Genomic DNA, 27,500 nt, shown 5'->3' with positions numbered 1-27,500 from the left:
GTAGTACCTTATTCAGTGATTCATTTGTAGTTAATTTAATTGCTGCTATGATTACTGTGCACAAGATGTCATGTAAATTTGCTCAGTCTGGGAAAAATTTGTTGTGAGAATTTTTTATCATACAATCATAGGAAGTTCCTGGAGTTAGCAGAAGCATCATGTTTGTGCAGGGGGATAATGGTGGCTGTTTTCCATTCAGTTTTTTGCACTGTACATATCACATGATTCTCCAAGTTTGTATGACCTAAAAAATATATACGTATTTTCATTGAATCCAGTTTTCAGGAATACAGGATTATCAGAAATCTGTTTTTTTATTTATATAGATTTGTGGTTTTACATATTGCTTCATGGAACCATTTCTTTATCTAAGTGGTATGCAAAGCATTATGTTAAGCTTGCTTGTTTATACTGTGTTTTGCTGAAATTTCTAATTAAATATTTATGTTTAATTTCTAAGATTTGTGTAGAAATAATTCTGTTGTAGCAAAGCTCTGGAGATGTGGTGTGGGGACTGTTTTTTTCTATTTTACTGGTGTCTATTTTTTACTCTAGAATTGGTATATTTAACATACGAATGTAAAAGCAGATGGCACATTTCTGTGTGCTTTTCTGTATATGTTGAGTTCTTTTTTTATATTTTTAGGAAGAAGTTTCATTGTATGGGAGACATTTGCCAGTATCCACATAATAAAAACAATTATAAAAATTGAGAGAGAGAAAAACACTACACAGACAACAAGTATGAGCTTTGCAAACTCTGTAAGTAGATCCTGGAACTCACTTCCAGCTGATATTACCTTACTTTCCACCTTAGGTCAATTTAAAACTAGACTCAAACAACATTTGTCATTTAACTGGCTATGTCAATGTATCAAGCTTGGCTAACTCTGTCTAGAATGTGTAAAAATATGTTAATTTAATTTAATCCTGACTTGTGCTCAGGACTAACTTTAACCTGTGGAACTTGTTTAACTTGCTTACTTATGTAATCTCTGTAAATAGTCTGTTTGTAATATGTAATGCTGGTATTATGTAATGCTGTATCTGCTTACCGTTGGAGCTTTTCTCCCCGGCCCTCCACTGAAAATGGACATGCATCCAGTCAGACTATCCCGGTCAACAAATGTAAAATAAAATAAAAATAAAAATAAATAAAAAATGAGTAGACCCTTTTTCATAAACTTTGTACATTAACAGTCATGGGAAATGCAATTGTAATAAAAAAAGCAAACTATTATTTCTTGAATGTGAGTCTCATTCAACAGCCATATTAATAAACAAAGATTTGACTGACTCCAGAAAAGATGGTGGCATTCATAGATATTACACTTATGTGCAGGAGATATTTGCACGGGTTGGGAACAAGTGCAGCTCTGGCATGAGTCAGAGACAGTAGCTGGACCAAAGCTAAGTTGTTAAAACAGGTTTGAGAAAATAATATGCAAATGAGGGAATAATGAGAAGCAAATAAGGAAAGTGTGAAAAATCTGTCACATTCTTATATAAATAAATGTCTTTTGTCTATTTTTTTCAGATTCATCATCACATTTTGATGCCTGTTTGCACCATGCATGGATAGGTTATAAAAAGCAGAACTGCATCTTTTCTATACACTTTAAAATTTGCAGAGATGTTAGCATTTACTACAAGCCTGGCATTTTCCTACTGTGACTTGCTTGTTTCAGTCATACTGAAACCTAATACATGGAGGAGTGTTTGTCAGCCTAAAATAAGAAGGTATAGGCAAAGAATGGCTTACCTGAACTTTGCTGAGTAGGCATTATTGTATTAGTTTCTTGTGGACAGGTATATAATAAGGACGTTAGTGAGTTTCTAAGGCCCGCAGACAGAAACTGGAGAAATGCATGTCCTTCCTATAACTGTGTATACCAAAGTACATTTAGCTCTCACTATACTTGCCCCGGGGCCCTTTCAGAGACGAACTGTTGGCACCACTCCTGTGCATTCCTGGCAGATGTCAGCCTGGCAAGACAGAGCCATCGGTTTCAAGATCTGGTTAATGCTGTAGTCAGGAGGGCATTGTAGAGAGACTGGAGCCATTACAAATCCCTGTTCTAGTGGATACAATGGATATAATAGTAGCTTCCTAGTCAGTTTTGATCATTGAGCCAAGGAAGGTCCCAAGCCCAACATCGTCAGGGTCACGCTGCCCAGGTCCATTAGGACAGAGGAATATTTTTGGCTTTCTGGACCAGCATGGTATCAATCTAATGGCCTTCGTCACCCTCCTTTTTGCCTTTGTACACCATTAGCGTGTATTGTCTCCCCCTCCCACTGCCAACACACAATATTATTCCTGTCTGCCTTGTCTGTCTTTTATGTTTTGTCAAACAATCTTTAACTCGTCCATAACTCTGTCTCCTACATACTTCCACAACCAAAAAATTTGAAAAAAATAGAGGTCTATCTCCATCAAAAAACAGCATCCATCCTCTCTGACCTCCTCCTTCAAAACCATCTTAATGCATTATTTTTGTTTTCCTTGTCTGTTCTCTCCCATATTTCCAACTGTCCTACAGTCCCCATTTCCAAGTCTATAAAGGCCATAACAGGATGCAGATGTAAGGACACCCTGATAAGCTGTGGGTCAGTGACACTGAATGATAACCATGCAAGATCTTATGCAAAGCCTCACGAGATCCATGCCAACCAATGCTCTGTACAACTTACTGAAAATACAGAGCAATATGTCAGAATTTATGTATGCAAATATTTTCCCACACTTAACTAAATTCAGTTCACCTTACTCTGATTCAGATCTCTGAAGGTGTACTGGATATTCCTCCTTTAGGTTGAGAACCTCTAAAATCACCACTTTTTCCCACTTTGTTCATTTAAATGCAGGTGTAGTAGCATGATTTTCAAACTCCCTTTGCACACCTGCGAGGAAAACGGACTATGAATATCACCTGTAAGGGCTTCTAGAAAAAAACATTGGAGATACTAAGATACTTGCAAAGGAGAAGAAAATGTACAACAATGATTTTTTTAATGACTAACTTACAGTTTAAATGGAAATTCTGGCTTAAGAATGGCATGCTTTATTGAGGCATTGTAATGAGCTAAGAGATGCCAGCTCAGAAGCCATGATTTGATGAATCAATGTTTTGAGTTTGGCTAAAACAAGATGTACCACCTCAGTCATGTTTCAAGTCTTATTGTCCAAAGAAAATGTTAATAGGTCCTTAAGGGTACTGGATGGAGAAATGTCCATCTCTGATGACTTGTGCAGGACAGGCTAAAAAGATGTCAGAGTGGGCTGTTGTGAGTTTCATTCACAAACTGGCTCCTCAAAAATCACATGCTAACTGGTTTTAAAGTGAAACCAGTGATTGACAGCACTGTATACTATTTTGGGGTATTTCTTCTATCTCTAATGTAGTCTGACTATGAAGTTGGTATATATAAATTAGGGTAGAGTGGGGATATGGGGACCTTGTACCCCCCTCTAAAAACATGATCTTGGTTTATGCAATTAGAATGAATGGCATGAGTGTTTTGGTTGCCATCAATCAAATACTTTCTCAGTAATGATGTTCTGAAGTCGTATGATGTACCTATGGTCAAAGTCGTATAATGTACCTATGGTCAAATTATCTATGTAGAAAATATGAAACATGGGTCGATATATCTTGGCCAAGCTGATTTGGCTTACATCTTACAACTCAATAATGTGTAGGTACTTCCATGTTTCAAAAGTAACTGTCCACACATGGTCTGGGACTGCATTTGGATCAAAACATGAGTCCATCTGGACCTTATCCTTTGCAGGATTACTCACCAGAATCGGATCTTTAGTTATTTTTAATACAGACCCCTGTCCTTTTTTGTGCCATAATTGTTATATAGCTGATATAGTAATATAATGAAGTAGGGATTGGAGATGAATGTATTTCCAGTAAACTGATTGCAATAAAACTATGATGTTTCTCAGCCTGTTAAAATTGATGTGATTACTTAAACAATTTTGATTCTTTATTCTACACTATTTCCATGTTAGGCAATTCAATATTATTTGTATTGTTATTAGGTGTTAAATGCACTTTCTTACAACAACGCTTTTGAGAAAAAACAAATGCAGTTCTGTGAGGTGATATACTGCAAACAACTCTTCAAATGTTCATTCCAAATGACTGCGGATTAGCAGAATGCATTATGTCACTGTACCAATTCTAAAAATCAGTTAATCTTTGAAGTACATATGTGCTTACCTTCAATGGTACATTGTTCTGGAATGGGTATTCTCTTCAGCAGTTCACTGAAGTATGCTTTTACCATGATGAAATTTTGTTTTAAGTGCATGTACAGCTTGTCTTGGCATTGGTGGTTGTTTAGTCCAGTTTCTGAACTGCTATCCTTACAGTTATTATTGACAGCTATTGACAGACTTTCTTTGTCTGAATTTACCATGGTATTACAGATTAAGGAAGATGGGTTTTCAAGCTTTAATTTCTCTGCTTCTTGAACTTCAAACTGTTGATCACTGTCTGACAATGGGATCTCTTTTATCATATCCCCAGTTTCCACATCCTGTCCGTTGTCTGAACTGGTAGACTTTGTGTGTACGGCATGCAGGGGAAAACTTTTTGACCTGGGTAAAAATGAACAACACATCATATAGGTATTCTGTTATACATATAAAACAATTTATTTTTATATTTGAACAGACTTCACATTCTCAACATCTCTAAAAGCTCACCTCCTCATTCTATGAGCAGCAGTGGCATTCTTGACTTCTCTATGAACACAACTGGACTCTCCTAAATAGTCACATTATCAACTGGCTCCATAGGGGAATTTAATTGTTACAACCTTAAATCCAGACATCAATGGTTGCAATATGTAAAACATTTTATTATGCCTTTCCCTGGTAAATGTTCAACACTGATTGCTAATCCTGTTACTGAGCTCTTCATTTTTTGCCATCCGCTTTATTCTGTTCAGTTCCATGGTGGAGGCAGAGCCTATACCAGCAACTAGCTTAGAACAATGCTGGAGAGAATGCAGATTTTGCAAAGGACACACACATGTACAGACATACACATAGATACAGACACACCTACAAGAAAAGTGGGATATTGCCTATTCAACTTATGCTATGACTTTGGGATGTGAGAGTACACAGGAGACTGATAAAAACTGACAACTGATGAAAGGCTTCTATGTTATTGTGCTGCTCTGAATCACAGATGTGAAATATAAATACATCTGAGCTAGCCTACTTATCTTGAAACCTACCTGATCCTCAATAAAATTATTTATTTGGATATAGAAGTGTGTAAATGTGTGTGTGTGTGTGTGTATGTGTGTGTGTGTGTGTGTGTGTGTGTGTGTGTGTGTGTGTGTGTGTGTGTGTGTGTGTGTGTGTGTGCGTGCGTGTGTGTGTGTGTGTGTGTGTGTGTGTGTGAATGTATCAATGTGGACTTATATGTTCATCCATGTGAATATGCGTGCATGTGTTATGTGAATGTGCATATGCACGGATATGCATATAACAGTGTGTGCACATGTGTCTCTTTTTACTCTATATGTGTTTCATATATATATATATATATTTATATATGTATATACACAAGAATATGTGTTTGTGTGTTTGTGTTTACATGAGTGAGTGGATATGTCAATGTACACAGATGTATATAAATATGAATGGGTGTGTGTATGTGTACATGCATGCATGCAAAGGTACAGCTATAATATGCTTGCATATGCTAATAACATATAATTATCCATGCCTAAATTATACAGCCATTATCTTGTACCACTCTACAGGAGTGCTCCTTTACCTTCTGGCAACCCTCCATTCTCATCCTAATTCAGTTTCAAAGCTTGCCTGTTTGTTTGAATGTTACTTCTGGACAGTGCTTGAAGCAGCACTGGGCTCCCTTCACAGCCTGCATCATTCATGCTTTTTCAAACTTTTAATTCATTTGTACTTAGTATGCAACATGTTGATGGAAGTCTGCATGAAGCAGTGCTTGATGCACATAAATCACACTGCATCGACTAGTTGCACTATGCAGTGTCAATGGCAGAACTCTGCGGTAGCGTTGTCGCCTCACAGCAAGACATGCCATTCGATTCTCAGCTAAAGCGTCTTCTGTGTGGAGACATGCGTGAATGGGCGTACCTTCATTGAATGTTGTGCGTCAGGGCTGGCAAACTCGGCACGTAAAAAATCTACTGCCAATCAGTAGCGGACCGGAGTTCCGCTGTGGCGATCCCTAACTGGGAAAAGCCGAAAGACACAAACAAACAAGTGTCAATGGCAGAACTAATACTGTACTTGCATTTGATGCAGAAAGTTGTTTTTTTCCAACACCAGGTAGATGGATTGCTGACACTGTAGTGAAGCATAAGGGGGTGCTGGCCTCCTGAATGTGTTGTCCTTTGGATGAGATTTTAAACCAATGCCCCTTCTGCAAGAGCTGGTGTTAGCTGATGTGAATGTAAAGGATCCCATGGCACCTATTGATCATGTTTTTTTATTTTATAAATACATATATATATATATATATATATATATATATATATATACTACATACTGAACATTATTTACAAATATTTACATACCTCCATAGATTTTTTACATTTTAAATACCCCCCCTCTTTTACCCATCACCAAAACCATATATTTTCCACTATCTTTGCCAAATTCCATTTCCCATTATATTTCATTTCATTAAATCCCTCATTCTATATTGTCCGTGCCACATAAAAAATAATTCTGTACATCTTTTTTTACTTCTTCTTATCTTCATGCACCATAATAACCATATTCTATGTCCATGTTTAACTGTTTATACTTTAAATACTTTTTAACCATTTCATGTTTACATATTTCTGCCCATAAATTCTTTATTCTATCACATTAAAAAAAAAAAAAATGTTCAGCAGTTTTTAGTTCCCTACACTTGTTACAAACTCTCTCTTGTTTTTTCTTGTACTGCACATTAGCTTTCAAGGACAGTTTATATATGGATAATCTCCACAAGAAGTCATTACATTCCTTTATTTTTTAATAATGTTAATATCTGCTTAGTATAGCGCTTTTCTTTTTAGTTTCAAGATCTTTCCATGGGTCAACAAAATAAAATGTTTTCATTACACTCACATATAATTCCTTTCTGTTTCTATCTGCAGCATTCTTTCATATTTTCCATAATACAATTTTATTCTGATATTCTTTTATTTCATCATTATTACTATTTCTGGTTCTCTTTTTTTACTTCCATTCCTTCCCATACATTTTTGTATTCGTAATAGATTACTGTTTCTATCAGATTCTTCTCTTTATTCATAATACTTTTTAGTACTTTGTATAAGATTAAAGATGCCACATACACAATAAGATGAATTAAACCTAGACCTCCTTGGTCTTCTTTCATGTAAAGTGTTCCCTTTTTAACTGAGGTTCAACCTTGAACCCCAAATAAATTAACATATTGATGTCATTAGCTCTTTTTCATATCTTACAGGTATCATATAAATGTTTGCTATATATGCTATTTTTCCTAATATCATATTAATGATTAAGTATGCCTTCTTTCTATATGATAACCTATATATTTTCCAAAGCATAAACATGCCCTTTACTTCTGTCATAATTTTATTCCATTGTTCCTGTTTGTATTAGTTTTTCCCAGCTTTTATTCCCAACACATCTACATAATTGTCATTAAATTCAACAACTCATATTTTCCATTAAAACCAAATATTTTACTTTTTTCTTTATTTACATTTAATCAATTTTCCAATATTATACCTAACTTTGCATTTTGATTTCCATCCATAACGTATTCTCTGTTATTATTACAATATCATCTTCATAAGTATACATATTTGGCATTTGTACTTCTTTTGCCATATTATAACCTCCATTTTTTAACACTTTGCTAATTTTAGTTATGATTATATTCATAACCAATGAAAAAAATTAAACTACTAGCTGGACACCCCTGTCTTATTCCACTTTCTACTTTTATTTATTCCCTTATTCATCTGTTCACATTTAGTTTCACGTAATTTCTCTCATACATTGACTTAACTACATTTTTCCACTTATGTTGTATTCTTGTAAAATCCTCCATAATGCTTCATGTATATCATAAGCCTTACTTATGTCCCATATCATTATTTTTGTCTGTATATTCTTATTAATAACATCATCAATTGCCTATATAATTATCCATAATAAATCCTGACTTCCCATTTCTTTTATTTAAAATATATTCTGGTTATATACTTTCTCCATCTTACATTGTAATCTTTTTGACATTATTCTCATAAATGTTTTAAAATTCATGTTATTTTATGTTATTGGCCTCCAATTTTTTATTTCCTTTCTATTTCCTTTTTAATATAAATGTTATTACTCCAATGCATATTTTTTGTATTTAATTCCAGTTTCCATTCATTCACTCATTACCTGAATAAGCATTACTTTTTGCCAATCCTCCATTTCTTTATACATGTCATATTAAATTTCATCTATTCATGTTGCAGAATTTGTATTTGTATCTTTCATAACTTATTCAGTTCATTTGTGTCTATTATTTTTTTCTAAATATTCATTGTCTTCTTTGTGTAATTTCTTGCTATCATTTTTTCTTATTCACTTCTTTCTTAACAAATAAACTTAATTCATATTCTTTAACTATTTCATATATTCCTTCTTGATTATAAATGACTTTACTTACTTATATATACTTCTCTTATTATCATTTCTTTTACTATCTTGCAGAAATAATGTGCTACCTCTTCTTTCTTTCCTTGTAACAAATAATTTTGTTTATATAACTGATTATGAATCTTGACTTGATTCATTTTATATATTTCTTTTTCTTTTTCATATTTTTTTCTGTTTTTCTAATACATCTTTAAGTATTTCTTAACTTAACATCTTATAGTCTTCATTTACCCTTTTTCTTTTCTACACATTCTAAGAATACTTTTTTTTATATAAACACCATACCATTCAATTTTCATAGAACTCTCTCATATTTATGTGATGTCTCCAGAGTACATTAAGATTTTTTCTTTCTCCTAGATCTACCTCTATTTTATTTATCCTTTTAATCTCTTTTCCCATCTTAATATATTCTTTGTTTTCTTGTATTTTAATCCACATTGCTATATGATTGGAAAATCATTACACTTAATTCCTTTTTTTTACTTTTAAACTTTCTGAAATTAAAATATATATATATATATATATATATATATATATATATATATATATATATCTATATATATATATATATATATATTTCAGTTTTTATCTCATTTTTTATATGCCCAATGTTTGTTTTCCAATAACTTTAAATTTCCACTCCTCATAATTTCAATAACTATTTTAATGTCACAATTATTCTTTTTTCCTCTTACAATTAAAATCTCCTGCTGCTATTATATTCATATTTACACATAAATAGTTAAGTATACTTTTGAACATCACCTCTTTTACTTTTTTGTAACATATGCATATAAAGCTATAACTCTATATACACGCATCCTTTCCATTTTATGTCTAACACTATTATTCTACCTGTTTCGACTGTTACAACATCTAGTATCTTAATATATTTTTTACATAATACACATATACCCAAACATGTTTCTTTACCTATATTCCAAACAACTTTACCATTCCACAATTTGTTTGTTTTCTTTCCTCTTCCATTAATAGTCTTATATCTTCTAATATTATAACTTCAGCATCTATTCCAGCACACCATTGTAATATACTAATTCTTTTCTTAATGTTTTTCAAACTGTTCGCATTTAAAACTAATATTCTCAGCTTTAATAGAACAGTTATTATAGCACAACTTTATCTTTTACCTTTCTGTTTTTCTTTGTACTCTTTTCCCTACTGAACTCTTTTTACCTTTTACTTCATGCCATACTGATTCTTCTTCACTTGTTTCCTCTATAACATCTTCTTTTTCTTTATCCTTTTTAATGCATCCATGTATAGCCACTATATTAATATAACTTTGTTGAACTTGTTTTTGTGTTACCATTTCTTCTATTTTTTCCTCTGTGTCACTTCACTTTCCATTTCTTGTATATTTGTTTCACATTCTAACCATGAATGTCCAGTACTGCCACATTTTTTGCATTTTAAATCATATGTTTTTGCATTATGCCCAGTTTTACCACATAAATAACATTTTTTATCACATTCATTTATCAAATGGTCATCTTTTACAAAAAAATAACAGGTCCTCTGTATCTTACAAAACTCTTATTACCATGCACATTAATAACACCTGGTATATGCATCACTTTATCATTTTGCATTTTTAAAATAATTCCACATTCCCATATTCAAGTCCAAAGTCCTCTTTCATCATACACTTTTGTAGTATCCAATACCTCCTTGCACATAGTTAGTAGATTCATTTTTAAGTCTATTGATTCAACCTCAGTTCTAAATTGCACCCATGATCTTTTTTTTTGTCTGTCTAAAAGGCTGAACAACATATTCAGACCAAGAATATACATTTTTTTTCTGTTCAAATTTTCCTATACAGTTCTCCATGATTTGCCCATATTCAAATGACAAGTCACAAAAAGTCTCACTGTTAATAAGAATAAATGCCCTTACCTCCTTTGCATTCAAACCTAAAGGTGCAATCAAGTAGTCCCATATTTCATACCTGTTTAGCCCTTTCCCCTGTTTACAAATTATGTAAACAGTGTACCTTCTCTTCATATCCTTCTTTTCCTCCTCTCTTTCTTTACCTTCTGTCACAGTTTGCCCAGGTCTCTTCTTGCCAGGTTCATCTTTTCTCCCTTCTTCTTCTATCTTCTCCACTATGTCACTCCATGATACTTCTATACTGCTTTCTGGTTCACTTTGGTTTATTATTTGCTCTAAATAGCCATCCCACAGTCCTCCGGACTAGAGTGTTGTAATGATGCATTCTTTCTGTTACTCTGTTTCCCCCTTGAATAACTTATGCTGGAACAATTTTTCCGAGTCAGGCCCTGTCTCCTCATGTACAATGACCTGTTCCTTGCTCCTTTTCTCCTCCGATACAGACTTGCACTTTGCATTCACACTCTTTCTTTCATCTGGCAATGATTCTTCCAACTCCAAGGGCCAGATTCAATAAAACCTACACTAAATGTACACGATTTGTATTCAATAAAATTCTTATCACATTTTTTGTGTTTTCTAGTCACTCAGATAGATTACACTATGTGTACATATAGTCTACACTTTGTAGTAACCTTTATGAATCCCTGTCAGTATTTAAAGCTGCAAGAATATCAGTAAGAAAACTAGAACTAGGAGGAAGAATCACATTTTTTGTGTTTTCTAGTCACTCAGAAACATTACACTACGTGTACATATAGTCTACACTTTGTGGTAACCTTTAGGAATCCCTGTCAGTATTTAAAGCTGCAAGAATATCAGTAAGAAAACTAGAACTAGGAGGAAGAAGGTGTGCATTATGTCTGTGTTGTCTGCTCACTCAGAATAGTGAACACTTAGTGTACAATTAGCGTAGGCTTTATTGAATCTGGCCCCATATCTTTTCTCCAACAACCAAAATTTCATCGTTCACAGAATGGGTTACAGCCTTCATTGCTCTGCTGTCTCTCCAGGCCACCTTTGTGCCTGGAATGAAGACCAAATGCACCTCATTCAATTCCATCCCCCTACACTGAAGAGTAGAGTTTTTTTTATTGATATATACATTACATATTATTTATATATTTACACTATTTACATCTATTTACAAATCTCCATACATTATATGCTTCAATTTAAGCTTTTCCCCAGCACTTTTTTATCTACAAACCAAACAGTATTTTCTCCAGAATCTTTGTTAAAGTCAATTTTCCATTATATTTAATTTCATTTAGTCTCTCATTCCATATAGTCCATGAAACATAACATATTACTCTGTCTATTTTCTTAATTTCTTCCTGTTTTCATACACCATAATAACCAAATTCTATTATGGCCATATTTATTTGCTCAAATTTTAGTAAACTGTTTGCCCTATTAAGTTTACATATTTCTCTCCACAAATTATTAACTCATTCACATTTCAAAAACAAATGCTCAGTAGTTTCAAACTCTCCACATTTATTATATATTCTATCTTGCATTTTCTAGTATGGCACGTTTGCCTTAACCAGCAATTTTCTAATAGACAATCTCAATAAAAAATCATTGCATTCTTTAATCTTTTCATAGTTATTATATCTCATAATTATGGACTTTTTCTTATCTATTTTGAAATCTTTCCATGGATCAATGCAATAAAATGTTTTCATAATATTTAAGTATCATTCCTTTTTATTTTTCTCACATATATTCTTTTTTATTTTCCATAACACAATTTCGTTTTGGTACTATTTAATTTCTTCATTCACACTGTTTTTACTCTGTTTGTTAACTTCCATTCCTTCCCACAATTCTTTGTGTTTATAATATAGTATAATTTCTATCAAGTTTTTATTTTTATTCAGAATTATTTTAATACTTTATATAAAATTAAAGATGCTGCATGTACTATTGGGTTTATTAAACCCAAGCCTTCTTGCTCTTCTTTCATATATAGAATCCCTCTCTTGACTGGATTTAGTCTACAGCCCCTTATAAAAGAAAATATAAACATCATTAATTCCTTTTCATACTTAATAGGAATCATATAGATGTCAGCAACATAAGCAACTTTTCCTATTACTATGGTGTTCAACAACCGTGCTTTTTTCTATATGAAAATCTATATGATTTCCAAAAAATAGTCATATCCTTTACTTCTTTGAGTATATTATCCCATTGTTGTTGTTTATATTCATTCCTTCCAAATATTATTCATAATATACCTGTATATATTTTTCATTGAACTCAATACCTGCTATCATACCTTCAAAAATAAATCCTTTACTTTTCTCTTTATTTATACTTAAACCAATTGTATTTTTAAATTTATACTTAATTTTTCATTTATTTTTCCGTCCATACTTTATTTTTAACAATTAGTATAATATGATCCACATAATTATACATTACTGGCAATTGTACTTCCTTCATAATATTGCATTCCACCGCTAGACATTTTCTTAATTTTCCTCACTATTACATTCATAACGAATGAGGAAATTACACTACTAGCTGGGCAGCCCTGCTTTATTCTACATTCTATTTTTATTTCTTCCCCAATCCTGCAATTTGCATTTAGTTTCACATAGTTCCTTGCATAAACTGATTTTATTACTCATAATATTTTTGCTTACATTATATGCCTGAAAAATTCCCCATAATGATTTATATGGAATATTATCATAGGCTTTACTTATATCCCCTATTATAACCTTTACTTCTATATTTTTATTTATATAATCAATTATTTCTCTTATTATCCATAATAACTCTTGGCTTCTTTTTCCTTTTCTTCTGAATACATTTTGGAAATATATTCTATCCATTTTTTGCAATCGTTGTGTTATTATTCTCATAAAAATGTAATAGGTCTCCAATTTTTTTATCTCCTCTTTATTGCTTTTTTTAAATATAAATGTTATACAACTCCTGCACATATATATTTCTCTTTAATTCCATTTTCTAACCATTTATTTATAACTTCTACAAAAATAATTTTTTGCCACTCCTTCATTTCTTTATCATACCATTTTCAATTCTGTCCAGTTCTGTTGCAGTATTCATGTTAATATATTTTAGAATTTCATTCAATTCTTTCATAATTATTTTTGTTTTAAATACTCATTATCTTCATTATTTAAATTTTCACCTTTATAAATTTGTTCTGCGTTTTCTTCTCTTTAACAAATACTTCTAATACATATTCTTTAATTATGTTGTATATTCCTTCTTGCTGTCTTATTTGTTTAACTTCCTTTTTCTTTAATTTTCTTATTTTTCCTTCTTTTATTTTACTCATATATGGTGCTACCTCCTCTTTCTTTTCTTGTAAACAATATTTTTGTTTATGTAACAAGTTGCTAATTTTAATTTGATTAATTTTATATATTCCTCTTAATTTTTCATAAAAGGAAATTTTCTTCTCTTATAAGTCTTTTAATGTTTCTTGACTTAATATCTTATATCTCTCTTTTTTCTTTTCTTCCTTATACAGTCTAAAAATACGTTTTTTATATTTCTCTTTCAAATTAAGCCACCAGACAGTCCAGTTCTCATAAAACTCTTTCATATTCATATGATTTTTTCATAATTCCATAAGTTTTTTCTTTTCCAAATCTAATTCATTTTTATTAATTCTCTATGTTCCTTTTCCTATTCTTATATATTCTTCATTTTTCTGTATTTTAACCCATATAGCCACTTGACCAGGAAGTCCAGCACACTTAATTCCTTTTTTTTTTATATATCAGATATTAAAAGAATAATTGATTTCTATCTTAATTTCATTCCTTTTGTAGATCCAGTGTTTGTTTTCCCATACACTTAGCTTTCCATTTCTCGTGATTTCTTTAACCATTTTAACATCACAAATGCTTTTATTTTTTCTCAAATTACAATTAAAAAAATCCACCACTATAACATCCATATTTACAAAAACATATTCAAGAATATTTTTAAACATCATGTCTCTCTCTTTTTTTGTTACATAATTATATAAAGCTGTCATTCTATGCACATATTTTTCCATGTCGAGTCTATTACCGTAATTCGTCCTAGTTCCACTATGGTTACATCTAATATTTTAATTCTTTCTTGAAATAATATACATATGCCAGAGTACATTTCTTTCCCCATGTTCTAAACTACTGCACCATTCTAAAGTTTTTCAGTTCATGTTCTTTTCCCCCTCTGTTAATAATATGATATCCTCTAAAACAATAATATGTGCATCTCCTGCAGCACATAATTGTAATATACCTATTCTCCCTTTAAGACTTTTCATACTGTTCACAATTAAAGATATGTTCAGCTTTTAAGAACAGTTGATACAATACAATTTGTACCCCTTTCTTTTCTTATTTTCTCTAAGCAAGTTTTTTTTAAATCTTCTTTTCCTTTAACTCTTTTCCCTAACAATTTATTTTTGTTTCATACTGTACATCAGTCAGCTTATTCCTCACTTGTCTCTTCTGTTTATTTTTCTGTGTTACTTTCTTTAACTTCATGTACCACCTCTTTATCAGTTACATCTTTTTGTACATTTTCTTGTATAACACATTCTTCTATCTCTTTCTCCTGTATATCTTCATTTTCATTTTCTTGCACATTCATTTCACATTCTAGCCATGAATGACCAACATTACCATGTTTTGCACTTTAAATTACATTCTTTTTGCATTATGCCCCTGTTTTACCACATAAATAACATTGTTATTACATTCATTGATTAAATTATTTTTCCACAAAAATAACAAGTCTTTGGTTGACCCTGTATTTCACAAAACCCTATTACCATGAACATTAATAACACTAGATACACGCATAACATTATCATTTTCCATTTTCAGTATTACTCCATATTCCCATCCCCAGTCCATAGTCCTCTTTCATTGTATATTTTTGTGGAGCCATTAATTTTTTACATATAGTTAACAAATGTTCTTTTGGCTCTTTTGCTTCAACTTCAGTTCTAAACTGGATCATTATTCCTTTTTTGTTGTTGTTTGTCTGTAAAAAGCTTGCACCACATATTCTGACCATAGATAAATATTTTTCTTTTGTTCATATGTAACCAAAATTTTTTCCATGGCCTGCCCAGTCTCAAATATTAAGTTAGAAAAAAGTTGCTTTATTAATTAAAATAAATGCTCTTACCTCTTATGCTTCGACACCCAAAGGTGCTACGACAGAGTCCCAGACCTCATACCTGTCCAGACTTTCTTCCTTTTTACTGCTCACACATAATTTATACTTCTGTTTTGTTTCTTTTATTTCTTCTTTCTTTGTTCTTTCTACAACAGCCTGTGCATACGGTTTTGTCTCTAGAACTTTTTCTTGCCCAGTCTCTTCTTCTCATTTTTCTTCTATTTTTTCTATGATGTCACTCCATGAAATTGCTTCTCCATTTTCTGGCTCACTTTTTTCACTGTTTTTTCCACACTCACATCATCAGGAAAAAAAAAACTTCTTGTAGCAATTCCACCATTTCAACTACATTTTCGACATCTTTCATTCCAGTTTCAGTAAAAGCTGAACCAGCTATGTTTTTCCCTGTTTCTCCAGGCTGCCCCCTTGCCTGGAACAGGGACAGGTAGTCCATTGTGTCACACACAAATGCTTCCCCTTACTACCAAGAGTAGGGACACGGCCGGCCTTAGGCATAGGTGAACTAGGCGACCGCCTAGGTTGCCGTAAAGGCCAGCCTCTTAAAGGGCTCAGTTTTTATTTATTTTAATTAACAAAGTTTGCACTCTTCTTGGTGCTGGACTCTTAAAGGGAGCAGTTTTTATTTATTTTAATTAACAAAGTTTGCGCTCTTCTCGGGCACCCTGCAGAAGTGTAACTGGAAGCCAGAACTATGGGGGAAGGGGGTGAGCTCCCTCCCACTTACAGCTGTAGGTTGGCCAGGACAGTTTATCAAGAGTCTGCTGTAAGAAGAATGTCTTTTTCAGCAGATCCGATGCAGAACGGAATGAAGTACAGGAGGAACGTCTTTTTGCAACAGATCTGATGCAGAACGGAATGAAGTACAGGGCTGGCTCAAATGCGAGCGATTTACTGTTGTAGGATGAAATGAAGTACAGGGCGAGTTCTGGTGGGGAATGAAATAAGGTAAGGAAACTAAGGGTGTGTATGTGTGTGTGTGGTAGGGAATGAAGTAGGGTAAGGAAACTAAGGGCGTGTGTGTGTGTGTGTGTGTGTGTGTGTGTGTGTGTGTGTGTGTGTGTGTGTATGACTGGTCATGCTGAGATCTCTACCTTGTTAACCAAAGTGCACATAAAATAAAAAAAAAAAAATTATAAAGTGAAACATGACTGCCTATGTTGCATAATATCCACCTGATAACATTTGTGACTAAAGGGAATTTAATTAGACACACAATGACTATAAATCAGTTGTTCAGTTTTGCTAATTTTAAAAAGTGTGTGTAGGGAGGATAAAAAGAATCCAAGAGTAGACCATGGTGGGTTGGGGAATGGTATGAAAATGTAGGTGCTGCAAATAGAAAGCTGCAGAGCTAGGGATTTATAGCCTAGTTCTCATCCATTTCTGTTACCATGACATTAACTATGAAAGCAGCAGAACATTTTGCAAAAAATGCTGACACAGAGAAATATAAATGGGCATATAAACAAATAAACATGCATATATATATATATATATATATATATATATATATATATATATATATATATAAAATAGAAAGAAAGAGAGCTGTTGTATAGTGCCCATGCTGTGATAGTGTTTATCTGTGATCTGCATATAAAGGCCAACATATTAAACCATGATAACTTCTGAGTCACCAGGCTGACTTATAACTAAATGAGTGCATGATGTGAAACTAAATGAATATCATTCCAATATGACACCTTGAAACCCAGTCCCTCTAAAGAAACTTCTTAGCCCCAGTTGCACAAAACTACTTACTCAAGTACATATATCATTGAAATACATGTACCAAAATTAGGTGAGTTTCTTGCAATGACAACAATGACAAAGTAAAGACAACAGTATCTACATTTTAAGGGCAGATAAGGGTTCTACACTCCTAAGTTTGTCCTCCTTTGTATGAGATCCCTAGCAGCTATGAACTTGTTGTCAGTTTTAGTAATTTCTTATTGCAATATTACCAGTTTACCAATTTTTTAATGTAATATAGGTAATTCATTTTTCAAGGGCAACAGGCACTGAATTTGTAGATGGAACATTAGATGCCAGTGGCAATCTCTTCATTAGTTACAGATTTCATTAATGTGGAATTGTTCATATGAGTTCTCTTCTGCAGAGATTGTTTGTATTGAGTGATATTGGTGGATTGTAATGACAGATGTCTGAGTAGCCTTTTATGGTTAAAATTTTTTGAAATGGGTAGTTTTGTCATTATTGGTTTATACATTTTGTTTCTTTGCCTATTAAAAGAATGCTTAAAACTACAAATTTAAAACACATTCTAAGAAGTGGTGCTGTATTACATCATCATCATCATCTTTCAGCTATTCCCGTAAGGGGTTGCCACAGTGGATCATCTGTTTTCATTTCTTCCTGTACTCTGCATCTTGCTCTGTCACACCAACCACCTGCATGTCCTTTCTCACCACATCCATAAACCTTATCTTGGGCCTTCCTCTTTTCCTGTTACCTGGTAGCTTCATCCTTAGCATCTTTTTCCTAATATACTCAGCATCCCTCCTCAGCCCATGTCCAAACCAACGTAATCTTGCCTCTCTGGTTTTGTCTCCAAACCTTCCAACCTGGGCTTGACTCTCTAATATACTTATTCCTAATCCTGTCCACCTTCGTCACACCCAGTGCAAATCTTAACATCTTTATCTCTGCCACATCCAGCTCTAACTCCTGCCTTTTTGTCAATACCACTGTCTCCAAACCATATAACATAGCTGGTCTCACTACCCTCTTGTAGACCTTCCATTTCACTCTTACTGGTACTCATCTGTCACAAATCACTCCTGACAGTCTTCTCCACCCACTCCATCCTGCCTGTACTCTCTTCTTCACCTCCCTTCCACACTCACCATTACTCTGAACTATCGATACCAAGTATTTAAACTATTCTACCTTCGCCACCTCTACTCCCTTGCATCCTCACCATTCCTCTATCCTCCCTCTCATTCACACACACATATTCTGTCTTAGTCCTGCTAACCTTCATTCCTCTTCTCTCTAGAGCATATCTCTATCTCTCCAGGGTCTCCTCCACCTGTTCCCTACTCTCCCAATGTCATCTGCAAACATCATAGTCCACGGGGACTCCTGTCTGATCTTGTCTGTCAACCTGCCCATCACCTTTGCAAATAAGAAAGGGCTCAGAGCTGATCCTTGATGTAATCCCACCTCCACCTTAAATGCATCCATCACTCCCACTGCAGACCTCACCGCTGTCACACTACCCTCGTACATATCCTGTACCACTCTTACATATTTCTATGGCACTCCCAACTTCCTCATATAATACCACAACTCCTCTCTAGGCACCCTGTCATATGCTTTCTTTAAGTCTACAAAAACACAATGCAACTCCTTCTGACCTTCTCTGTACTTCTCCATTAACACTCTCAGAGCAAACATCGCATCTGTAGTGCTCTTTCCCAGCATGAAACCATACGCTGATCACTAATCATCACGTCTCTTCTTAACCTAGCTTCCACTACTCTTTCCCATAACTTCATGCTGTGACTGATCAATTTAATCCTTCTATAGTTACTATAGCTCTGCACATCACCCTTATTCTTAATAATCAGTACCAAAACACTTTTTCTCCATTCCTCAGGCATCCTCTCCCTTTCCAAAATTTAATTAAACAATCTGGTTAAAAACTCCACTGCCATTTCACCTAAACACCTCCATGCTTCCACAGGTATGTCATCTGGACCAACAGCCTTTTAATTCTTCATCCTCTTCATAGCTATCCTTACTTCCTCCTTACTAATCCATTGCAATTCATGATTCACTATCCCCACATCATCCAACCTTCTCTCCCTCTCATTTTCTTCATTCATCAACCACTCAAAGTTCTCTTTCCATCTGCTCAACACACTCTCCTCGCTTGTGAGTATTTTTCCCTCATTATCCTTTATCACCTTTACCTGCTGCACATATTTCCTAGCTCGGTCCCTCTGTCTAGCCAATCGGTACAGGTCCTTTTCTCCCTCCTTACTGTCCAACCTTTCATACAACTCTTCATATGCCCTATCCTTAGCCTTCACCACCTCTCTCTTTGCCATGCACCTCATCTCCTTATACTCCTGTCTACTTTCTTCATCTCTCTGACAATCCCACTTCTTCTTTGCCAACCTCTTTCTCTGTATACTCTCCTGTACTTCCTCATCCCACTACTATGTCTCCTTGCCGTCCTTCCTCTGTCCAAATGTCATACCAAGCACCTTTCTAGCCGTCTCCCTTACTAGGTCTGCTGTAATTACTAGCTATTTGGTAACTCTTCACTGCCACCCAGTGCCTGTCTTAACTCTTCCCTGAACTCCACCTCACAATTACCCTTTTTCAATTTCCACCATTTGATCCTTGGTGCTGCCCTCACACTCCTCCTACTCTTCTTGATCACCAACGTCAACTTACAAACCACCATCCTATGCTGCCTAACTACACTTTCCCCTGTCACCACTTTACAGTCTCCAATCTCCTTCAAACTGTCCCTCCTACATAAGATATAATCCACCTGTGTGTATCTTCCTCCACTCTTGTATGTCACCCTATGCTCCTCCCTCTTGCTAAAATATGTATTCACCACAGCCATGTCCATCCTTTTCACAAAATCCACTACCATCTGACCTTCTGCATTCCTTTGTTTAACACCATACCTACCCATCACTTCCTCACTCTGTTCCCTTCACCAACATGCCCATTGAAATCTGCTCCAATCACCACCCTCTCACCCTTGGGTACAGTCATCACCACTTCATCCAACTCACTCCAAAATTTTTCCTTCTCGTCCATTGCACACCCAATTTGGTGCTGTATTACATAAGGAATATAATTTAATGCAATCAGGAAGTTGAATCAAAGAACAAATACATGTATGCATGGCCGTAAAAATGTGTGTAAGGAGTCTGTTTTGAAAACAGCCCAAATGTAAACTTAATCCTCCACTGACCAGATGCATTTTCTATAAATATGGGTTTTCATGCAAATTCAGTGGCAGAGAATTTTACTGTTCATGCCAAGCCTGTTTTCATTGCAAGATTGTATTGTTTATCAAATGGCTATCTGTGTTTGTGCTATTCTAGCTTAAGCTTCTGTACACAGGGAGGAGAGAGGTTGCTATTCTGCTTTCCTGAGCTGTAAGGTTTGCTCACCTACCCAGAGTAAATTAAACTGTTTAGATTAACCTAAGCAACCCTTTGAACCAAGGCACATAGGCTTCTATTTTCTGAAGACATGACTTTTATAGTAAAGTATGTGTGAAGGAGCAACAGATAAAGCAGGTTTATTAAAGGAAATTTCCATCTTCACTTGCAGTTTAAACTACATTATAAGGTATCCTTTCTTCTATGCATTTAAATAATTAAAGGGAATGACTGGACTGGCTTTTTTGGGGAGTGAATGACTGGAGTTACTTTTCCTGGGGAGTGACCTACCTGTGGGCATGGTTCATAGGGGAGTTTCATTAGTATGACATGGGTGGGGCTTAAGGGGCACCGGAGCACTACTTCACCTAGAGTGCCATATCAGCTAAGGCTGGCCCTGAGTAGGGAAAGATCCCTGCTGCCCTGGCAAGATTTCCTCTGATACTACAAATACCACCTCAAGCCTCCCCTGAAAAGAGGTTACTAGCCTAGTGGGACTAACCCAGTCAACAAAATTATAAATATATACAAAAGACAAATTTGGGAGGAGGTACAGATCATTCAGAATATATACAGTCTCACAAAGTGTCATTCAGTGTATCATATACTCACTTTTATATTAACACATATGCATGAGCACTTTTTGCTCATATACATAGATAAAAAGGAGATGCAGGCTGGAAGTGGTTAGATAACTGCAGTGAAGGAATGATTTCATACATAATAATGTGTGCACACATATTTACTGGTCTCTATCAACAGCTGGTCAACAAAGTATATGTACAAATGAATGTTCCAAATACTACTCACCCTGCAAGTGCAAAAGTGTCACTAAAATGAGTACTGACAGAAGGAATATCTGGGATTTTACAAAAAAAAAGTTAAAAGCTAGTAACTAAAAAAGAAAAGTTATATTAAAGAAACTAATCAGCTTCTTCACATTTTGTCAGGTTACTGTAACTTACTACTATGTTTTAGCAAATGTGAATGTTAACTCACTCTATTCAAACATTTCACCTAAAAATGGAATTCTACCTATCCCAATAACTAAAGGATAAATGAGATCATCATATTTCCACCCTGGATGCAGTTTGGGTACAGCCACATAATAATGTTTAACTTTAATGGAAACATGTTTTGATTATAACAACTGTGATGGGTGTCAGGATGGATCCACAATGCATACATCTCTTCATGGCAATCTTAGAAGAGGGATTTTTATAACTCTGCACATACATGACTTACTTATTTCTGTTTCACTGATAATTTATTTATAATTTGGACATATGACATTGCCTCCCTAAAATAATTCTACCAGAAACTCAACAGAATCCACCTGTCTTTAAACCAATAATTACTCAGCTTCAAGTCTGACTTTACTTGATACTAAGTTTACTCAACACAAAGGAAATTGTATGTTTATAGGAAACCAGAAGAAAGACATTTGATTCTACACAGAAACAGGAATAAATCCAGACACACCAAAAAGTCTGCTATTTATTGACAAGTACTACGGTATCCCCATATGTGTTCCGGTGAAGGGCAAAGGAAGACATTACAGCTGGCACAATGAAATGAAGCACTCCTTGCTCAGGGTCACTTTGTGGCAGAGCTACAGGAAGTGCAATAAAACTACCAACTGAATAGCTGTTGCACTATAAGGAGAGGAACCCCAGTGACAGGATTACACTAGTGACCACATATTATCTGGACATGAAAAAACTATACAACATCATAATTGACCTCCAACCAGTCTTCTTTGAGAATGACTAACACTTTTCAACAGCTTACATGGTTTACTATCGTAATTTTGAATGCGTTTGTTGCGTGTACTTACGTACTCAAAAAACATTGTCGAACATTATGATAGTGACCGAAAAAAAGAAAGAATGGAAAAAATGTTGACATCGAACATACCGCCACATCTGGTATCATACCACACACATTTTGCAGAGGGGAAAGCCCCCCTGCACCCCCCAGCACCCCACACCCCCTGCTACTTATATACACAAACTCCGAGATTGCACTACATTGAGGGAAAGTGTGCATTTCCTGATCCCCACTTTATGTGTGATCTTTACTCAATAAACCAAATTCACAACAGCGAACGCACAATATCATTTGCTGTTGTGTATTCAGCATGTTCAGCCATGACATTTTGATAGTGCACCACTTACACTACTGTCCCTAAGAAAGCATCCATTCTGCATGACTTTATTATAAGAAGCAAACTGAAATCAGAATAGAACACAGTCCATAATGGCAAACATCCCTACAATAATCCAAGACATTGAATATGACAGATGATTTGCACTACTGCTGATGTACAAGAAAAATCACAAAGCATGCCCTTCAAAGAATGTAGTTATAATCAAATGCTGCACTGGAAATGTCTGGAAACAGGTTATATAAGAGAAGCAGGGCAGTAACTAAAAGCCAAGATGAATGATTACACAGTTACTTGCACAATGACTGATAAGCTATGGGAGCATGCATTCCTCATTCTGATTCTTCTGCATTAGACATGTCAGTTATGGTTCTTCAGGGACATTTCCATAACCCTTTGGAAAGAAGGACAATGGAGATAAAGCTTATCTGATTTATAGTTTGGAAGTAACTGGTTTTAACCTCAACTTTGAGGTATGAAATATTATAACACCTATGACTGCAGCAACAAAGAGTAGATATATATTAGATCTACTGATGGGCAACAAGTGTATGTTACACTGATAATGCATGAGTTTGTGATGATTTCATGATGAAGCCAAACCCTTGGTTGTCTCAGTAAGTTAACAGTACTTAAAAGAATGTATGTGATCATGGAATGTTGGCACCTAATATACTAGTTAATGCCATTAAATGTTAAAACTTCACTTCATTTTGAATAGCTGTGATTATAAGCTTTGCAGTCATGAAGGCCTTTATTTATCAGTACATCTTAACATTATAATTAAGCAGTGTGCTCAGTATTAATATATTCTAAGCTTTAATTTAACACTTCTGACAGGTAAACAAATCCAGAGATAGATAAACTCATTCTGTCTTCTCTCTTTTGGTCTGCCCACTGAGTTGAAATACTTTACTGTGCAACATAATAAATATACTACAACTCTACAGCATGTTCTGTTCACACATATACATATTATCAATTTAAAAGCATACACAGATTGAAAGGCAGCATTTTATTCTCTTGGCAGTAACACTTTGGTCTGGATATTAATGTTATTACATATATTTCCTAGCCAGTATATTAATGTTAAGATAAATTACTACATAATAATTTATAACTTTTCAGTTTACTTCTCTGGACCTATCTAATCTTCTATTACATCACTCCTTATTTTGATTTATTTTCTCATACTAGATTAAAACTCTGATGATTGTCTTTCTTCTCTCCTCTATAAACACAAATTCTAAAGTATTGTTCAGGAGAAGTCCATCAGTGACCCTGACCTTAAATGATGGTAACATTTTTATGACCTGCAAAAAAGAGTAATGTTGCCAGCAGTAAATCCTGGCCAGAATCCAAAAATCCAGAGAAATATTTTATAACCATTTACTATGTAATCATAATTTATGCCATTTATAATAATTGTTATTATACTGTATTCACTGATATTTAAGGTAGGAGTATTACTCCAGCATTAACTGTATATTTTCTGAAAACCATACTGGTAAACATCAGCATATTTTATAGATATGAATTTGCAGTCATCTGCATATATGGTTATCCATAGCCTTTTTCAAACGTTTGCAGTTAACAAAACAGTCCAAAACTAATAGTTCCTAGAAAGTGCTTTACGGAGAATACCACTTGTAAATTTCACTTAGAAACACAGGTAACTCACCATGAAGACTTATGTTCTGCTACTTACATGAGTTTGTGTCACCCACCAAATTATGTATGGAATGACATTTAATGCTTCGAATCTGACAATTATTTCAAGCAGAATAGTGTCATATGTCCTATTAGAATCATGATAAACAATGTGCATTAATCCTGCTAGGTTTATCTTCACTTTATCTCGCAACAATTCATGTAAAATCATAAACCAATGCTACAGTGCTATAAACTATATAATCATTGCACAAATTAAATGTCCAGAACTCGGAACATTGAAAGTCACAATTCCTGTTTTTTATGTCCCCTATATATACTAAAATCACTGTACCTTGAATTAGGGGGGAATAATCAGAGGTACCACCATCTCAGACTTACCTTATTCCATGTCTTTATCTGTGTATAGACTATGTCAGTTTAACATTGTGGTCTATGGATCCCCTTCTAATATTTGAAAGGCCATATCATCGAATTTCATTTTCGCAAGATGAAAATAGGGAATATGAAATACCTGAATGGTGAATTTTTCCCAGGGCAAATAAGCACTTGCCCAGCATGCCCTTTTCTACACTGTAATGCAATCTCAGAGTTGGTATATATAGTTGAGGGGGATGTTGGGGCAAAGCCCCCCACATTGTGGGTTTTGGAGGTATAGCACCCCACCTAGGTGGGTTTTATTTAGTCATGTGTATGTTTCATTGAAGTTTGAGCAAATGTTTACTTGTCCTGGGAATAATTAGCCATCCGGGTATTTTGTTTTCATAATTTTCATCTCACAAAAATGAAATTTGATGATATGGCCTTTCAGTTATTAGAAGTAGATCCTGGTCTACATATATTATAATCATTAGACTTTGTGATCTTGAGATTGGACATTAAGACAAGACTTTGTTAGGTACATTAAAGGTAAACCATGCTGCTATTATACTGGCAAGATTCAAATGGCAATACCTTCTATTATCAAGCTTACACTGTTAACACAGCCGAGGTATGTGTGCATACGTGAATGTTTGCTTAACAAGAATACTAGTGGTATGGTTATTTTTTTGCTTTCAGTGAATTAGTTTCTTTCCAACCCCAGAGACTAGCCGAAGGTGAATACGTGAGCCTCAAAATTGCCTGTAAGTCTTCATGCCGTGTGTGTACATGTGTGTGTATGTGTGTGTGTGTGTGTGTGTGTGTGTGTGTGTGTGTGTGTGTGTGTGTGTGTGTGTATCCTATGATGAAACAGCACCCTGACCAGGATTTGTTTCACAACCTTAAGCCCAGAATGTACCACGGTGGCTCCAACTCACTTGTAGTCCTAAACTAGATTGATCAGATAATCCGAGAAAAGAAATTATTTATTCTAAGTGGTTCTCTACCAGGTATGTTGTCTGGTGTGACAAAACTTGACTTTTTAATTTTACTCATAGTTGTGTCTATCATTTTTGTAATTATAAAACAGCTTTGTTTCTTTGCCTTAACCACAATCTGATGCATCTCTTTTCTTAGCAACATGGGAACACAGGTTTAAAACTCAGAAAATGATCACAGGCACTATGAATGGCCTAAGCACATAATACACATTTAAAAGCTCCTGCCACCCTTTATGGGTAATAGTAACCATCTCACAAATCAATTAAGGCAATACATGATAACCCTGGAGAAAGTTTATGTGTACCCATCCAGCCATCAAGACAAACCTTAAAGGCAGACAAAGTAATAGTTTGACTGACATGATGACTCACTGACAGAGAGTTGTTGACTTAAGTACCCAGGTTTCCCAAGAGCATATATGTTTGAAGATAAGTGCCTCTTATAATGCATGTACTTCAGAAGATTGAGTCAACAGAAAGTCAAACTTCATATGGTACAGACCATATAATCAACTTTTCAAAAAGTCAGATGACAAAAAACAAAAATCTATGATTTTTGCATGGGGCAGAGTCAAGCCTCCTGCACACCTCCCACATGGGGGCTGCATCCCTTCACTCCCCCCATATTATATATATATATTAATTCTGAGATTTCACTACAGTGGGAAAAGGGTAAATTCCCACACCCCAGTTTTATGGCAATCTCCGTACAGAAGTTTCGACATTTCAGAAAGTGGATCACATAGTCTTGACCATATGAAGTTCAACTTCCAACTTTCTGTTGAGTTGAGCCTTCAAAGTGGACCCCTTATAACATATAAGGTGGGAAAAGCCTTTTTTCCAAACACTACTATGTTACACTTTTTTTGCATTAAGCTCAAGACTGTTTTTGGTACATCAGGTACATGCTTATTCTAGATCTGCTTCTAGTGGTTTAGTATCAATGGATTAGCAACTAGCAGTTACCTGTTTGCAGTCATCAGCAAACTTGGTCAAGTACACTTCAGGGATATTGACTTGGATGCCTAAAATATAATTGCCAAACAGGAGATCTGTGTGGTATCCCACTAGTTATTTTACATTCAGAGAGGGTACCAGCAACATTACATTAGGTTTATCTAACTTTTCAATAACACCAGCATGTTGGATAGCATCAAAAGTCTTGTCCATGTAAAAAAAGCAGAGTGCATAGAGGGACCACTGCACATAGCTTCTGTAACCTTGGCAACAAAGATTGCTAGGTCCCAATAATGCGCAGCTGTTACATCCACACAGATGTAAATGGAAGGTTATAATTCCCATATTCGCAAGATCAATAGCAGGAA

At 34.7% G+C, this 27,500-nt stretch overlaps 1 protein-coding gene across 2 annotated transcripts in view; it reads right to left on the bottom strand.

Annotated features, from left to right (window-relative positions):
* VEPH1 (ventricular zone expressed PH domain containing 1) overlaps positions 1-27,500 on the bottom strand; it is a 4,140,519-nt gene that overhangs the window by 1,636,455 nt on the left and 2,476,564 nt on the right. For both annotated transcript variants that reach the window (XM_044070483.1, XM_044070484.1), the window contains exon 9: positions 4,236-4,615. In XM_044070483.1, coding sequence (XP_043926418.1) covers positions 4,236-4,615 — 380 coding nt within the window. The remainder of the gene's footprint in view (positions 1-4,235; positions 4,616-27,500) is intronic.

Source organism: Protopterus annectens, chromosome 4.part1 (genome assembly GCF_019279795.1).
Source record: "Protopterus annectens isolate FY-2018-M chromosome 4.part1, PAN1.0, whole genome shotgun sequence".
Classification (NCBI taxonomy): domain Eukaryota; kingdom Metazoa; phylum Chordata; order Ceratodontiformes; family Protopteridae; genus Protopterus; species Protopterus annectens.
The sequence above is the reverse complement of the archived record's forward strand: the minus strand, read 5'-3'. Positions and strand labels throughout refer to the sequence as shown.